General features: G+C 38.0%; 1 protein-coding gene across 2 annotated transcripts; it reads right to left on the bottom strand.

The window, feature by feature from the left end:
- Nucleotides 1–9616: 9616 nt before the first annotated feature.
- On the bottom strand, nt 9617–14751 carry LOC137273600 (uncharacterized). Of its 2 annotated transcripts, none has more exons than XM_067806356.1 (4): nt 14699–14751; nt 13871–13981; nt 10844–10964; nt 9617–9786 (listed from the first exon to the last, which is right to left on the bottom strand). In XM_067806356.1, the coding sequence occupies exons 2-4, from the start codon at nt 13956–13958 to the stop codon at nt 9666–9668; spliced, it is 330 nt and encodes a 109-aa protein (XP_067662457.1). In that variant the 5' UTR covers nt 13959–13981; nt 14699–14751; the 3' UTR covers nt 9617–9665. The 2 variants fall into 2 exon arrangements, with proteins under 2 accessions (XP_067662457.1, XP_067662458.1); XM_067806357.1 differs by lacking the exon at nt 14699–14751 and adding an exon at nt 14382–14464.
- Nucleotides 14752–15083: the final 332 nt, after the last annotated feature.

Below are 15083 nucleotides of genomic sequence, written 5' to 3'. Positions count from 1 at the left end.
TTTGTTTTGTTTTATGTAACTGCTAGTGGCCCAGCGAGTGAGTCTGCTTTGATAACTGTAAATTTACTCTGACGTTTGACGAGTGGGACATGAACAAGAACATGTATGGAGCCCTGCATCAATACATATTTAATACTAAATTTTTGAATTCTTATTCTAGACCAGTATATGTACACAACTGATGAAATGTAACTGCAAGTTCAAGGTTAATAAGCACGTACAGGGCACATTTCTTCTTCCCTTTTAAGAATTGATCTTGCCACGTGGGAAAAGCATGCATCCACTGCAGTCAGTGAACTGTGAAGCAGTGGTTCGAATCGACTATAGTCAGTCACCATGTTAATAAAATACATGACTTCAGTTTGTTTTGATGCTGTATTTACATAAAGTGAGATTCGCTATGGTAAATGCGGTGTAGCAATGTGATGAGGAGTATGCGGAGTTTCTTCATCCCATTTTATCCACCGATCCGAATGGTGGTATCCTCTTTTGGTTTCCCTCCAGGACTGTCGAATGTTTTATCAAATATACAAAAGCACTGTCAAAAAGCAGGGGAGCGTGACAGTGCTCAACACTGTTCTAATAACACCCGGAGTGTCGACTGCCTTGGAGAACTTGTACCTGAAAATAGCAGAAGACTCGTCTCTACTCCAGTTAACGAGGGAGAACACATACACAAAGACATCGGCGAAAGAATGAGCTGTGGAACCAATTCCTGAATGAACAGTAATCGAGAAAGTTGGCATCATCGTGAATCAAGGGTCTGTGAGTAGTGTAAACTGTATATTGTAACACAGTGGCCACAATAAAGAATAAATATGAACTTGACAGATGGCTTCAGCGTCTCAACGACCAGCTTCTGAGACAAGAGATTCCCATAATAAGCTATGCTGATCAGACTGTCTACCTCGCTCATGGTGACCACATTACTGTACTGTATAACGTATTTTGTTTTCCTTCATGTCTGGAGCGTCGAACGCCACAGTGTTGTCGCCTGATTACCTCCTTACAAATTTCAGTTTTCGACAGCCCAGTCAAGTTGTTTATTTAAGGAGTAACAGGATTATGAGGCATGATCGACTAGGTTTCTTTTTTAACTAATCCCACACGATTTTCACCAAATGAGGGAATGGTTTCCGTTCAGTAATGACATTTGCTGTTCTCCGTATGTCTTCATTTTCTCCACACATCTCCATGATATGGTTCATATCAGTACTTCAGCCATACAACATATAATACAAAATATAAATGAAGCATGTGAACTATCATATAAGTAAACATAAAAAAGAGAGTTACTGTTTAACTTTTTGTGTCTGACTAGCTCTTTGTAGAAACACTTAACATTTGTGAGAAGATTATTGACAAGTTAATTAGTTTTCTGTGAAAAAATATAAAACAATCAATCTTTGTGTTTTATGATTAAATCGTGGACGGATTCAACTATTTTCTGTGAGTCGATGTGAATCGATGTTCACTCAGTAACTTCAGTTGATAAAATGAACTTTCAGTTCACTCCTTCCATTATTAGTGAGTTATTCAGTTTCTTAATAAAATTGCTTCCAATATGAATGTTGGAAATGACTGTTTTCTTTATCTTTAACAACTTCAGTTATGGCAAATGCTGTGCTATACTTCAGGTTTCCTCCTACTTATTTTACGGGGAGACACCTTTGTGTAAACGGTTATATGTTTATTGTGAGAAATGGTAAAAAGGGAGAATGTATCTAGTGAAAATGAATTTTGAAAGACAGCTCAACAGTTCCAACTGTCTCAACAACATAATTTCTAAAATACTTAGAGACCCCAACCACGGACATGTACACAACGAAAGCCAAAGCAAATCTTTTCCACTGTAGCAAAAATAGCGAAAATTTACAAAAAAAAGAATAAAAAAGTAAACGCAAAATCAATCTTGAATATGTTACGTATTCCTCACAGCACAATTAATAGAATAGATACTTTATTCTATAGTTTATATCTCCTCAAGTAATCGTGACTGGATTGGCAAGCATAAACATACATGTCAATGCCACTCCATACGAATAATATAATTACATAACATACATGATAACAACACTTCATGTTCCGCTCGTCAAACGTCAGAAGAAATTTACAGTTATCAAAGCAGACTCACTCGCTGGGCCGCTAGCAGTAAAAACAAAGCAAAAACAAATAAATCAGTAAATCTAAACAAATAAATGGAATGCTAAAAACCACCACAATATGCACGCCCCAGGTAAAAAGTTAGAGTGCAAAAGTGGCAAAGTCGGTAAAATATGCCAAGATTCAAACTCTAAACTGCACAATCGTATTTTACTCGATAAATCAGAATGGTTTCAATGTCATAATGTGGGTAGCTATACAATCCAAATATTTGACATGTTTATGTACGACTTATTTAGCAAAGCCAGAAGAATCCCCGACAAAAAACGACCGCATCTCCTCAATCTGTGCGTTTGTGAGAGTGAGGCTAGACCCTACAAGGCTCACTCCCATTAGTTAACAGGGTGTTCTTCCATTTTATCAGAGATATTCTGCTAAAGGGATAGGTCATTCGCTTGTTTTCTTTACTATTTGTACTAATTATGCCTTGTCATTCTCCAAAGCACACAGTGACTTGGCTCGTTCCTAGCGCAACTTCAGTTGTGTTTAACAGACCTTCAGCCAGTTTATTGTATCAGACGGAATTTTACAATGAATGAATGAATTATAGTGAGAATGAAGAGCAAGAATTGCGTGAATGAATGAAGGAAGGAAAGAATAAAAGAAAGAAGTACATATGTGAATGAATGAAAGCATAAATGATACACCGCGGCCTTCCCTCCCAAAACATGTTAAAGAACGCAAAAGTATCGCGAGAACCTGTGTTTACATCAGCTGTCCTTTTAAGAAATCTACTTTGAGACATTTTTGTTTACATTAATAATTAATTCAGACATCTTATTGCATGTGGGAAATGGAATGGACATTAACAAAACGTTAACTCACACTGCCCTCCAAAATAAAGTGTAGAACTGTCACAAAGCGTTCTAAAACACCTTTCCAGTTTGGTCAAATACTAACATCAACAAGAAAGAAATAACTTATGGAACTGTAACCCTCAAGCATCAATGGCGAATCAGATCAGGTCGGAAATATGTCACATTTTTCAAACACCTCAAATACACCCTAACATTTTGTTTTAGATTATGAAACTATCACTATTACTTGCAAACACATTGCACCTGATAGTATGTTCCCCTCATATGAATTAAAGGTGTATGTGCAAGATGTTTTTGAGGAAGTAACTAGGAATACTCAACCAACGGCGTATAGCATTTTAATGGCGGATCAGAACAGATCGTCATATTTTCCACAGAATGTCATATTTTCCACACACTTCAATTACACTCTAACAATGTTTTGAAGTCATACAACTGTCACTATTACTTGCAAATACCTTTCAACTAAAGGTATGTGCTCCTTCTAAAAATTAAACGAGTGTATGAAAGAAGTTTTTATCGGCACAATGTAGTCTATCTCTGAATCGAGAATAGAAGCCAGTGAACTATGACATACCGACTTGAAACTTTACTACAAATCTGCTGTCATAATACTGACACTAATACCAATTATTTGACTTGTGCTGAAGTGACAACATACCTAACTTATCTTCTACATATAGGCTTTCAGTTGTTACAACACTCAGCGAACTTTATCAGCTGTTGAAAATAAACCGGGCTCAATCTTAAATACTACGCTGCCACCATGTTGGCTACACTGGCTACGTAACGACCCGAAACATACGTTCAGCGGCTTTTCGAGGAGTTATAAGCCCCCTGATTTTATGTATTTTGTACTCGATAGCTACGGAAAATTAATAGGGTGATGTGGGTATGTCATGCCTGGTTGGTTTCTCAGGATTACGTGAATTGGGTGTGGGAGAGTCCATATACTATGATCAGAGGGGATTTAGCAACCATGTTGGAGGGAAAGAATGACAAAACTCAGTGATAGATTAATGAGTATCTTTTTTATGCATTATCAAAATGGGGATGGTAAATTAACACAAAATGCCCAAAATCTGTCCAGCATGTTCTAATATATGTATCATAAAATGATAATTTATCAACTGAATAATACAAAAAACAACACTTTTACGATATGTATAACATCGCATTTTAGTTTAATTTGCATGCGTTTAGCTTGTTAGATGTTTTAAAGATTAATGGAAAAGGTAGATGACACTCCCCCTTGGGAACTTGGGAATAGAGAGACGACACGATTCAGTGGTTACAGCTATACGGTCTTCTATGCTCTGTGCTTATTATATTAAGGATGGTCATGTAGATGAAACTTTCGCAGGAGAATTAGGTGATGTGAGTATACTACGTCAACGGGCAGTTGTGCAGTCAATCAGATAGTTTGTTGTTTTAACCTGTTTGACAATACTGGATTTTCCGCCCAATTTGTCGCAGTTGCACAGAGGGTACTTCCTTTGGGGCGATCACGTGACAAAGGACACGCTAGAGGCACAAAATGGCGTACGTCAAACCTGTCTGCATGACCTAGATTGTGTTTTATGTTTTCACTGACAGAGAATGGGAGTCAAGCGGTGTGCTTGGGGCGTGTGGAAGAGTGACTCGCGCCTCTACTACAAGCCCTCAACGAAGGGAGTTTTTTCATCCGGTTCCCAAAGCCAAAAACCATCTTAGAAAAATGTGACTGGTGGATACGGGCTTGTTGTAGAGGTGACGATTTTGGTCGACACAGGATCACCCAGGACACTTATATTTGCTCCCTTCACTTTGTTGGGGTCCGTGGACCAACCCCCGAGCACACAGATCCCATTCCCGCAATGAACATGCAGAAATTATAAGAAGGATATTTATCCAATGAGATAACGGATCATCAAAAAAAAAAAAATACATGCAGTGAATAAGGATTCTGTTAACAACACATGATAAGAACATACTACATTTATAATATGCACAAAAACAAAACAATGAACATAAGACACTACAAAAGTACATGCGGTGAGTAAGGACTTTCGATGTGTTTGCTTCTGACCGGAATCGAACCGATGTCAAAAGATTACTCTTAAGACTACCATTCAAAAGCTTCTTTACATCCCATTTCAGTATAAACAACATATTCTTTGCTATTTTGTTATTATGCACAACACAGCATGAACCCACCATTCTTGTGATGACATAATATTTGTGTGAACCAATCACACTGGAAGAAATAATGTTTGTGTGAACCTGTCAGACTGGTAGAAATAATACTTGTGTGAACCCATCACACTTTCTAGAATAAATATGTGCAAATATAAAGGAGTACTAACCGTAAACCATGAAATTAGTACTATTCAGTCTTTCTTCAGCCATCAGAATAGAGGTCCAGCAAATGTGTTAAAGACACAATTGTCACACCTATTTCATTGTTAATTTATATTAATGGCCACAGATGCACGACAATGCAAATATTTTCGTGTGTTTGTCAAATTAAATTCATGTAATAAAAATGTAATTCCTTCCTTACATTAAGAGTCCCTTAAAATATGTGAAATCGCTTTGTTTACTGAGAATGCACTGATATATCATGTTCATTATTATTATCATTATCATAATGATCCATTCAACATGCTCGTTTAGTTTCAGTTGACAAGTTTATATTAGTCAAATACATACCTTTCCATCTTGTGACTGCAGAACCGTGAGGATCCATGGGGGATTAACAACTGCATTGTTATACGAAGCTGTATGTTATTGACATTTTACAGCAACGTTTAATAACAAAGTGACTCCCTTTAAATATGTAATGTTTGTAGTATTTTCTGTTCACTAAAATGGTCTATTTGAGCCCTGATGTATCACTGATTATTACAACCGCTGATTCGCTATTTCCTTGTTGGGTCCTATATTTGTTAACAACAAACAAATACATGCAGTAATAACTAGATTTTGAAACAGAATCGTATCAAAGTCATTAATATAAGCTCTGTGAAAGATCTGTCAAGAACAGAGGTTTTGCTTCGGGTTATTGCACATTCTTCGCCCCCAGGACATTGACAATAGACAGTCTTCACCTCTTCAGAATCTTTGTCCATTAGGAACCACAGATCGTAACTTGTATCTTAACGATCTTTCTGTGTTGGCTTTACTTTCGCCTTAAAGGCTTGAATCGCTGATATTGTTATACATCATTTCCGAAACTTGGCCATGAAAGTAAAGACGGTAGTCTTCAATATGACTTGTAAGCCTTTAACTTCTTGCGGTCGTATTCGGCCCTGTTACAGATCAAATAATTAAAAATATCGTACAAACCAAATTCGGGAACTTTACTAAAATCATCCGAATACCCGGCAAGCATAAAGGGGTCTGGGATTCCTAATTCCCTCAGACGGCATGTAACGTCTCTCTCAGGATCGTTCTAATTTCAAGTCTCTTACGCACGCTGCTAGCGCAATAAGCAAATCTTTCCTGTGTCCGGAAGTGGTAATGCCGTATTTATTCAGAACTTGTTTGAGTTCAGGCACTTTCCAGTTCTTGACATCCATTTTTTACAAAAAAATACACGAAGAAAAACTATTTCCTGCAGTACAGAAGCCATTTCGCGAAGATAGCGTGTCCTTTGTCGCAACTGGCACTGGCAACGGTTGCTATTTAAAAACGGCGAGAATATCGGGAGATCTCGTGAAGTGGAAAATGGACTATTGTTATGTCTGACCCGAGCGACTACGACAAGCTGACTGTTAACATATGTGATATAACGATAGTTTTGTTTTGGAAGGGATGACCGTGGTGTATCATTTATTCTTTCATTCATTAACATATGTACTTCATTCTTTTATTATTTCATTCATTCATTCACATATACTTCTTGCTCGTAATTCATTCATTCATTCATTCAGTCATTGTAAGACTGATACAATAATCTGTCTGAAGTACTGTTAAACGCAGTCGAAGTTGCGATGGAAACAAACCAAGTCACGGTGTGCGTTGGAGTATGACCAGGCGCATATTAATTAGTACAAATGGTAAAGAAAGCAAGCGAGTGACCTGTACCTGTTGTAGATTATTCCTGGTCTGACAAACAGGAGAATACCCCATAAAACCTCGGTCGAAGGAAAACTGGGACGGGCAAAAGGGAATTACTAAAAATGGAGACCACAATATTAAAATGAAACATGCTAAAATGAGTAGGTACACTTAACACTACTGGGTAGGTACACTTTCCAAGCGTAAGGTTTTGCCCACGATAGAATGTATTCAGCAATGTAAACTTTGACAACATACCGTGTGTCACCTAGAACGAAACATAGTTTTGGTGCTTTGTGTTTCTTTGGTGAGGGTTTTAAACAAGGCCATTAGCTCACGACTGGTAATGCGTGACGTCCTGGACAGAAGGTGGCAGTACTGATTTTACCCAAACGATACAGATTAAATATCTCACAACACTGTTTATTAACGTGTCCCAGCATAATCTTTATGTCACTGGAGTTTGCCCACTCTTGATCAGGGCTTTCACAAATAACTTCAACTTCATAGATATAGCTTGAATTTCGTTATATTTATAGAATACTAGTACCTAAATTCAAAAGAATCTCAAGGCTTAGTATTCTTTGTGTATTGTATATGTTGCTGGAAGTAAAGTTCGATGTTCAGGACCCGTGAAGATCTGGAGTAGAACAGGGCTTCAGCAACCCATGCTTGCCATAAAAGGCGACTATGCGTGTCGTAAGAGCCGAGTAAGGATCAGACTCGCTGACTTGTTTGACACATGTCATCGGTTCCCAATTGTGCAGATCGATGCCTGTTGACCTGTTGACCACTGGATTGTCTGGTCCAAACTCGATTATCTATGAACCGCCGCCATATTGCTGGAATATTGGTGAGTGCGACATAAAACTAAACTCACTAAGCTACACTGAAATTATTTGTCATTATAATTTCATCTATTTTCATACCATATGTTTGCACAATGGTTTAAAGAAAACAAGCAAATGAAAATATTTTCGTCCATGAGCGAGATTAGTCGAATTAAGACCGGAATGAGTTCATATTTGTTTGTCATGATTCTTATGAACACACTTACATTCATTTACAACTTCCAAGACAATAAAAAAAATATGAAATTTGAGTGGAAGATTCTTGTACTTGTTAGAAAATTAGCGAAATTAAGTCAAATTGAGTTGTATTTTGTGCCATGATACTTATAAACATATCTTCAGTCATTTTTACAACCTCAAAAGCACAGGAACAGACGTATTTTGAAGTAAAAGTAATTATTCTGGCAAGTATTTTTGAAAATAAAGCTGAATTCGCGAAAGTAAGTCAAAATGAGTTGAATTTCGTGTCATGACACTCATAAATATATTTACATTCATTTCCAACCCACAAAAACATGGAAAAATGTGTGTTGAGTGAAAGAAAATTTTCTCGCCCATGGGCCAAAATGTTTTGGGCGACACTTTTAAAAATCGCTCTCAGTTAGCGGAATGAAGTCAAAATGAGTTGAAATTTCTGTCATGATACTCATAAATGTACTTTCATTCATCTACATCCCCCAAACAGGTGAAAAGCTATATATGGACTGAAAGGACATAGTCTCATCCGTGGGCATAAATGTTTTTAGCCCATGGGTGAGGTTTTGTTAAATCGCTCTAAATTAACGGCATTAAGTCAAAATGAGTTGCAATTTGTGTCATGATACTTATGAACATACTTTCATCCATTTACAACCTCCAAAACATGGAAACAGATATATTTTGAGTTAAAGTAAATATTCTCATCCATTGGCCAAATGTGTTTCACCCATGGGCGAGATTTTTTTAAATCGCTCTAAATTAGCAGAATTAAGTCAAAATACAGGGTCGTTTCCCTGTGAGCGTTACAATCGCTAAAAAGGATGATCACATATATATCCCATATATGGCAACAACTGAACACACACACACACACACACACACACACACACGTACACGTCTACAAATATGTGTGGTTGAAGAGTGCCTCAATGTGACCGTCGGCGAGATAGTGCTAAGAAGCAACCACAATCAAACGAACACAAACGTACGTGCGCGCGCACACACATCTCAACGTGATCACCTGATCCAGACCAACCACACACACATATGGACACGCACGCGTGCACGCACACACACACACTCAATGTGGCAATCGACGTGGTTGGCTCAGAGACAGTACATTATATACATGCAATAATGTTACTGAACGCTTTACTCGTTCAAACCTGGATGTTTAAAGATTTAGTGTACATCTCATGTATCATTACATGAACCACAGCACATGAACACCGTGGAGGTCACAGAAGAGCGGCCGTTTTTATGAAACGGTCTAGACAATTTCTTCACCTGTGGATAACACAGTGAAAACCTTCTATGGAATATTATATGTAATATGTTATTGACTTTGTTTCATTACTGACATATTAAGATCAATAATTAGATGCATAAAATATTCATTTTACACCACTAACAGCTGTTCTTAATCGATAAGCGAACAGTTCATACATCATTAAGCTAAACGATTACCAGTACGCTGATGTCCAACAGAAATACCAAACAACAAAACCGTCATCATCTGTTAAACAAAGAAACACACAGACAGAGTAACTTGATGTTTATCCATTTCAGGAGTAAATTCTACATGAAGGATGTTTTACTCTGCTGGCGCACAGTCCTGCAATTCGTCCTCTGCATCCACCATTCTGGGCTGGCAGGCATCATTGACAACTTTGCAGCCCTCAGGTGCCCCAAATGATCCCCCAGCATAGCCAAATCTACAAAATAAAATGTTGATGCATGTCTTGAAGGTTGAAACTGGAAAGATGGACAACACCCATTTGACACTGTCCATCTCACGTTTATATGTATTCTGTTTATGCTTAATACTGTTATTGTCATTCCCAATCAGAATCGTTGTCATCCACATCACATATGTCATCAAACTGGTGATTCTAACACAGTTACCATTTTATGTAATATCACTTAATATAATGGTTATTCATTCATTATCACATAAATACACATAAATAATAATAATAAATAACATAAATAATCAATAATAATCAAACCCATACCCACACATGTTCATCCAAGGTTGATGTCTTGTTTTAAAAAATCAATTTATTAACTTCAAAACATTAAATGAATTTAGTTGTGTGTCATAAATGGAGAGACGTACATTTCGACATCTACAATGACAGTGGGTGATATAAATATCCCAAAGTATTCCCAGCTGTGAAGTGCGTTTGTGTTCTGGAAGTATTATATAGAGGAGGGCGAAACATGTCCAGGAGCTAATTTGTTTTGTGAAACATTGTTCACTTGTCACTACAGTGATATCCACCTGCCCATGACAGACGAGTTCTCAAAGTGGTATCTACGTACCCATGACATAAGAGTTATCTACTTACCTATGACAGAAGAGTTCTCACAGTGTTATCTACGTACCCATGGCAGAGGAAATCTCACTGTGGTATCTACTTACCCGTGATTGATGAGTGATTGAAGATCTACAGTCTTATCCATGACTGAAGAGTTCTCACAGTGTGTTCTACTTAACCATGACAAACGAGTTCTTACATCTGCGTACCCATGACAAAAGAGTTTTCACTGTGTTATCCACTTAACCATGACAGAAAAGTCCTAGGAGTGTTATCTATCCATGACAAAAGAGTCCCAACAGCGGTATCGACCTACCCGTGACCGAAGAGTCCTTGCAGTGATATCTACCTACCGCTGGCTACATAATACCCACATTGTCATGTAACTACCGCGAACAGAAGAGTCCCCACGGACTACTACTACGGACCCTTGACAGGAATCCCAACCTACCCTTGACAGTAGAGTCCGGACTCTGAGCAGGAACAGTCCATGCATTCCGTTGTTTTCCAGGACGATCCGGGCAGGAACTTAATACCTTTGTAGGTACAGAATGAAGTCTCTGTTCCCCATTCTGAAAGGAAACATCATGCATTACATGATTCTTTTCATTGGGTTTTCTAGACGTAAACTTCAATGGGACCTAGATCTCATTTTCATGAAACATGGTTATTGTTTTAATAAATGACAATGAATTTAAATCGCCCATTGCTTTAAGCGCCTTGGCGTGAAAACATTACGATTCTGTTGCAAAACATCAGCAGTTCATCAATAACTCTTGAAGCAGTCCATCTGTTATGGTTGGTTTGACGGATTTGTGGTGACGTGAGAGGTAGTGTAGATGTGGGTGGCAGGGGAGTAATTAAAGATCCCAAGAATACGATTCCCTGTTTGCGAATGATATTCAAAACCAACTGTCACACATGACCATTCTCCAGCACTGCTTTGTAATGCCCCGGTTGATTTGCTCTTGTATTTGGCTTAAGGTGCATTGTGTGATTTCCAAAAGGTACGCAAGACAACAACGAAATCGTAATGGCAAGCTCTCACCCAATCAAATCGCTTAGATCTGTTTGGTTGGTTGGTTTGTTCTATAGTTTTAAGGTGACGTGGGCCAACAAAATGCCTATTTGCGCCCAACACATTGATTTAATTAAATAAACAATCACAGGTAATTTCAACGCCAAACGGAATCGTTTAGTTAAGATAAAAGAAACGACAACATTATTAACATCTATTTGGACAGATGTATACTTGGATGAAAACATGCAATAACGTCTACTTAGTGTTACTGATTAGAAAGCTTAAGTAATCACTTCCATTTCTGAACCATGAAATAATCATTCATTAAAAATCAGTGGGTTCAGACAACAGAGTGTTAAAATATTTTAAAACCGTATCATTCTTTCCAGAAGACGACACAAAATCTAAAACTGACCATTGCTCAGTCCCATACATGATATTTGGGCTAGCTGTTTCTATAGAAAATATACATCATCAATCTCAAGCACAACACAGCTGAGGTTTTGTTTTGTGTTGTTATGCCCAGGGCATTTATTTAGATAATGTCCGATATTTTCAGGAGTCTCCAAATTTGCAGTGGTCACACTTAGACGAGACCGTCTTATATATAATACTCCTCAAAGCATTTTGCGTACACTGTCCAATTCAGAGACGTAATAAAATTACCTCATCACGTCTTTTAGGACGACAAATATTATGAGCAGGTTTTGAAGATGGTCTAATTTGTACATATGTCGGACAGTAGTTCAAATAAATCAGCTTCAGGAAACTTTAATCCGAATTTGGTCAAATTATCCGCAATCCCAAGGATTTCAACATGTGTTGGAGCCAACACAATGTCGCATGTAAGGTACTTTTAAATGTTTTACATGTTTAAAAATGTATCAAACTTTTATATCGCATGAGCAATAGCTGTGATTGTGCTACTTAGATCTGCGTCCGCCTCAGAGTGACGTCCCCTTTGTTTATGTAGATCTTCTGTGAGAAACACGACTGATTGGTTCAACCCACCCCTCAGAAGATCCTCACAATCTGCCTCTTCTGGACTAAAAAATCTTGTCTAAAGAGCTTTCTCCATGTTATGTTTATTACTCTCTTAAGATCAAATGTTTTTCAGTCACTATCAGACTATCACGCAATGATACCAAGTATTCACGAAAGATGAAAATATCTGCCTCATCCGTGCATTTCATCCCATTTGCATCAGAAAGATGTACCCTGTAGTTCTGGACCGGCACTATCCTAAAGTGAGAGGCTCGTAGTGACACTGTTGAACCACAACTGTTTCACTTATCACTAAAATGCAGTTGTATATGCTTGGCATGGATCACTTGATCATACAACAGTTTGTGGACAGAACAGTACAGCAGAAGCTGTCTAAACCGACTCTCACTGAGACTGAAGACATGCTCCGGTTCATATTGTAGAGCTGATGATAATGTACGTGGATGGGACTGACATTATGTGCTGGTGTTGACAACTTGCCGAACTGGACAGATGCCGGTTTTGCCAACTTCTCCTGTATAAGGAAATCAGTTCCATGAATGTCGTTGAAAGTAATATTTGGCTCTGCTGAAATAATTACAATTGTTATGCTGTTTAGTGTTAAATCACGCAGCATGCAAGAGCCTTGAAGTTATGTATCCAGTGTAGTGAAGTATGTTCACCACGATTAAAATATTTGGCTGTTGTTTAATGCTGCACACTGCAATGTTCCAGCTATATGGCGGTGACCTGTACATAATCGAGTCTGGATCGGAGTGATCAACAACATGAGCATCGCTCTACGCACATTGGATACGGTGACACGTGTCAACCACGTCAGAAAACCTGACCATCCGACACTGATACTCGCCGTTTACGGCAAACATACTTAATTCTAACTCAGATCTTAACGGATGAAACGTTGAAGTCAAAGCGTGGGGTGTATTAATACAGTATCAAATAATGGAAATGGAAGTACACTAAAGGAAGTGCCTCATACGCTATTCCCTTTGCTTCGCGCCAAGTGCTTGGTAGTACTATTTTGAAAAGGCGTAAGTGTGGAAGTTGTATGTACTCTCAACTCTTATTGAAAGAGCTGTTGGGTTTTTTAACCGCTCAATGCGTGGCAGCAATTTTACCTTGTGTAGGAAGTTTAAAACTTTCTGTATTTATTTGGCTTCTGATGCCAAAGTTCAATTAGCTATACCGTAGTGAAGAACAGTGCTGGTGCTCCACGAAACACAGAGACCATTCCCTGAAGATCGAGAAGGTAAATAAAATTGAATTAAAGATGAACGACCCGAAATTTAGAACAAACAAAATAAAGGCGAAAAACAAAACAAAACAAAACAAAAATATACATTCCTATATTTCTTCACTGTGAAAACGTCTTTTTTAAGCTTTATTGGCACCTGTGTCCTGGAATACATGAATAAGAGCGGTGCCGTAAAAAGGTTCAGACAGAATACTTACTGTTTGTTTCCTTTTCAATGATACCACGGGCAGTAGATCCCAAGGCACAGGTGACCATGAGAAGAAGAGTGAATACTTGTAGATACATGACGTATTGGCGAGTTGGTCTTTCTGAAAGAATAGTAACAACAAATGCAAGTACAACTTGTAGAACCAATCGGTTTTCGTCCATCACTTCACCACTTGGTCATTCCAGATAGTGAGCGACTTTTTGGGTTTACGCATGTACATGGCGTAATGGCGGGTGGGTCCTTCTAAAAGATGAAAGAACAGTAATAACTGAAGTTACAACTGATGCAGGTGGAACTAATGGGACATCGTCGACCACTGTAGTGGTTGGTCAGAAAAGATAATGATAAGGTCAAAGAATTAAGATTAATATAACTTTTTTATTTGCATAATGGTTTGACTAATGCTGTATGCGGCGTTATGAACAGACAAAACAAAAGCTGTACAGCCTTAGCCTTAAATATATCCAGTTCTTAGATATCTATTGTGTAATGCAACTTACCTGTTCAGTAAAGACACATCTAAGTGCGTGTGATTACAGTGGACAGTCAGCTGTAAATGCCACCAACATACATGGACATAAATATTTATTGAGGCGGTATTGACGACGTCGTATATATTCATGGTGGCAGGTGCTACTGAACAATTATACTGTTGACGACCACTCACATATCTGTGTATTTCTATGACGTTTCAGTGCTTATTCTTCCTCCTCCATCACGTGGTTAATGAAGGATCGCCTCTGAACCGCCGTAGAATAATAATAGGTTGAAACGAAACATAATAATAATACGTTGCTAACTGTATAACGTGTCTTACCTTCATGTAAAATACGTTAATTTCATTAGTCAATGACGCTTTGACAAAGTTTCTGTACTACCTCCACCAGCAGGGTAACAGCGGGAAAATATAATACCATGGTAAATGCGACAGCTTTAGAAAGTTTTTAAAAGTTTATCGCTAAAAATCGTATGACGCCATAATAAACGCATGCAGACCCTGGAGTTAGAAAACACTTTTCGGTGAACGGTTTTTTAGTTCACTATGTACAATTTTATGTTACCAACATCCACTTCTATACTTATGCTTCTATACATTTGATTGTACTTACCTATACATCGAATCGTTTGCACGCTCAACTGATAAAATATTTTAGTGCATTTTAAGCTTCTTTCAATGATGTTAAACATGGTTTTGACATGTT

Source organism: Haliotis asinina, chromosome 2, assembly GCF_037392515.1.
Source record: "Haliotis asinina isolate JCU_RB_2024 chromosome 2, JCU_Hal_asi_v2, whole genome shotgun sequence".
Classification (NCBI taxonomy): Eukaryota; Metazoa; Mollusca; class Gastropoda; order Lepetellida; family Haliotidae; genus Haliotis; species Haliotis asinina.
The sequence above is the reverse complement of the archived record's forward strand: the minus strand, read 5'-3'. Positions and strand labels throughout refer to the sequence as shown.

Bases quoted from the DNA above. Each gene is read 5' to 3' on its own strand.
- LOC137273600 (XM_067806356.1), bottom strand. From the start codon at position 13,958: ATGTATCTACAAGTATTCACTCTTCTTCTCATGGTCACCTGTGCCTTG. The intron at 10,965-13,870 runs GTAAGTATTCTG...GTTTCCTTTCAG, and splicing joins CATTGAAAAGGAAACAAACA to AATGGGGAACAGAGACTTCA. The intron at 9,787-10,843 runs GTAGGTTGGGAT...TTTATTTTGTAG, and splicing joins TCCGGACTCTACTGTCAAGG to ATTTGGCTATGCTGGGGGAT.